Source organism: Atta colombica, unplaced genomic scaffold, assembly GCF_001594045.1.
Source record: "Atta colombica isolate Treedump-2 unplaced genomic scaffold, Acol1.0 scaffold35, whole genome shotgun sequence".
Taxonomy (NCBI): Eukaryota; Metazoa; Arthropoda; class Insecta; order Hymenoptera; family Formicidae; genus Atta; species Atta colombica.
In genome coordinates, this window is record NW_017259459.1 from 2,135,229 (window position 1) to 2,138,125 (window position 2,897).

General features: G+C 32.5%; 1 protein-coding gene across 4 annotated transcripts in view; it reads right to left on the reverse strand.

Moving 5' to 3' along the window:
- The window catches only part of LOC108690763 (BAI1-associated protein 3), a 44,876-nt gene that overhangs the window by 10,875 nt on the left and 31,104 nt on the right, over positions 1-2,897 (reverse strand). For all 4 annotated transcript variants that reach the window (XM_018198227.1, XM_018198226.1, XM_018198223.1 and 1 more), the window contains exons 7-13: positions 2,338-2,484; positions 2,170-2,214; positions 1,827-1,983; positions 1,266-1,469; positions 688-846; positions 406-575; positions 145-252 (exon numbers count right to left, since the gene is read on the reverse strand). In XM_018198227.1, coding sequence (XP_018053716.1) covers positions 145-252; positions 406-575; positions 688-846; positions 1,266-1,469; positions 1,827-1,983; positions 2,170-2,214; positions 2,338-2,484 — 990 coding nt within the window. The remainder of the gene's footprint in view (positions 1-144; positions 253-405; positions 576-687; positions 847-1,265; positions 1,470-1,826; positions 1,984-2,169; positions 2,215-2,337; positions 2,485-2,897) is intronic.

Below are 2,897 nucleotides of genomic sequence, written 5' to 3' on the forward strand. Positions count from 1 at the left end.
AAAATAAAATAATAAAATAAAAAATTTTATTTTATTTCAATATTTTTATTTATGCATTAATAATCTTATATACTAAAATAAAACTCGAAACTTATTATATATTATTTGGAAAGATATTGTTAGCTTATGACAAGGTATCTTTACCATTCAAGAGTTCCTTTTCTAAGAGCGGTAATGATCTCACCACGAATTTCCTTGTTAAAGGGGCAACAAGTTCGAAAAGCCTTCATATTTGAAAGAAGTCCCAGGCATCTGTAAAAATAATTGTTAACATATAATTTTATACATCAATTATTATTAAGCTTAATAAAAATTATTTTTTATCCAGCTTTATATCTAATATATCACAATTAACTTTTTAATGTTTGCAATTGTACGTCTTATTATAAAGATATATGGATTTACCTAAGCAAATAATCTAGCTTCGATATAGTCGGTCGGTATAGAGGTGGATACAGTACCCGGTGCTGTCTAACTTTTTTCAAAGACACTTCCAGGAAATCATTAAAGGAATCCGCCAGACACTGTTCTGCATCGCGCGACAAAGTTTCAGTATGCCATCGATTGTCAAGTTCCTAAGGTTGAGAAATAGTTTAAGTTTATAATTGTTATTTAATAGTTTCGTTAATGTAATATTTGTTGTACATAAGATGACAAGGTGCAAGTTGCTCTGGTGACTTAAGTTACCTGTAGAAGACGATGAAGCATTCGTGGATCGACGGCGGGTTGCCGGGAACTTGCCACCCACCTTATCAAGGCCTGCTGCAACTCGGTGACATCACCTTGCACCGCATGTTGATGTAAGATAGTTAGTGCGGTTTGCGGAAGTTCTCCAGTAAAGTCTTCCTGAAAATCGCGCAAGTTCATATGAAGACATAGCCTGATTAGTAATTTCTAGAAAGATAATAAATGTTTTAAAATATTTTATAATTTTTATGTGAACGAGTCAGAATTTAATTTAACATTGAAGAGAATATCGAAAAGAAATTTTAAAAATATTAGGAGAAAATGTATAGTCACAAACTTATCTATTTATCTAACTTTCTTACTCGTTTTAGAAATTTTTTATGGTGGTTGTTTGAAATTTTATGATAATACGTATAAAATACAACACACAATTTTGTATTATATTCTATAAGTCTGAAAATACATGATATACTTTATTACGAGAAATTTACGTCGCTATCGTATTCAATATATGATGTAAACATGTCTTGCGTATTAGATCTAATATGAGTTTTTGTTAGTCGGCTTTGTGTACATACTCCTTGTTTGTTCATTTCATGATTGAGGAAAATTGTGTACAATCTTTCCTGTTGTCTTAGCTCGCCCCAATTATCCTCCTCGGATGTTCCTCGATCCTCTCTCGTCGACAGCCATAATTTCAGTCTGATTCTACCTTGGATATTACTCCTTTGGGTTCGCGCCTCAAGTTTGTACCATTGATCTACTCCAGTACTCGGAATATCCTGGAAAACAATATATTATTAAATATATATATTATTTTAATATTTTAATTTTAACATGCTATTATCACAAAACATTAATTATAACTCATATAAGGTTTAAAATATATGTATACTCAGAACAAATTTTATAAAATTATTTAAAACGAATAAATGTCGGTGCTATTATGAAGATTTTTTCAAGATAATTAATCAGAAATCTAAAAATTTAATAATTTTCAGTCAGTTTCCAAATTAAAAATTTCTTCAAATTATTGAACACATATAATACAAAACACACACACACACACACACACACACACACACAGAGTATTAAGCTAGTTCGATAATAAATCAATGAAAAATAAATTGAATAATCACCACTAAACAGATGTTTACACAACCCAGGAAATCATCCTGACTTCCGGATCTAGCACTTTGAGCGATTTGCTTGAAAAATCGCCCGAGTCCTTTCACGCCTCGTACTTCATTAAGTTTGATTACCGCGTCGAACACCGAGGACTCGTCGTCGTGATCCCTGAAATTATTAGTGCAAGTCTCGCAAAGCTTAGTTTAATTTTGAAATTTTGAAAACTTCATGTTTTTACATAGAAATGTTTAATTATATCATCTCAAATAATTATTCTAAGCTTTGTATAATTCTTAAGATTATATAATAGTAATAACATAGTAGAAAATTATTACGCATGCAGTGCAAACTCACCATATGTCCAGATGGAGAATATCTGTATTGACGTCATCAATGTCGCTGAAACAGGAATCGGAGTATGGTTATGTATGAGTACACGGATTTGCACTAGTTAAACTTAATAAAGGATCGCCATTGCGAGAGCCAATTACGAGGGGGTCAGGCCCCAAAGTTTTCGCTTACAAACGGAACTTCTCGTTCCAACGCGGACTCAACGTATGCGGCTTCACGGAGGTAGCTCGTATAAACTTCGCGGGTAGAGCACCGCTCAAGGACTCACGGTGTTCCCGTCTGCTGCTGTGCTCCTTGCGCTTAAATGAAAGCCTGAAACTGATTTTGAATGAACAGTTTAGTACCGTCGTTACTAATGCTTCGATAATTTCTAACATCCAATATCCATTTAATGATTCCTGATTATTAAACCTTGTTGTTTAATTTTTTTAGCAAACTTACCTCTTCCGTCTTTAGGAACGGAAGAACTACATAATCAATAGTGAAAATAAAAAAATAAATAAAAATATTTAAATAAAATAAATAATAAAGTATAATCTTATCATAATCTAATATTTGCATCTTTAAAACTTAGATATAAATGCGGATTTGCTTTTTCAATTCTTTTGAAAATGGCTGCGTTCAGTAGAACAGAACAGTTTTATGATTATCTGCTAAAATAGGATCATTCTTCTCTCTCTCTCTCTCTCTCTCTCTCTCTCTCTCTCTCTCTCTCTCTCTCTCTCTCTCTC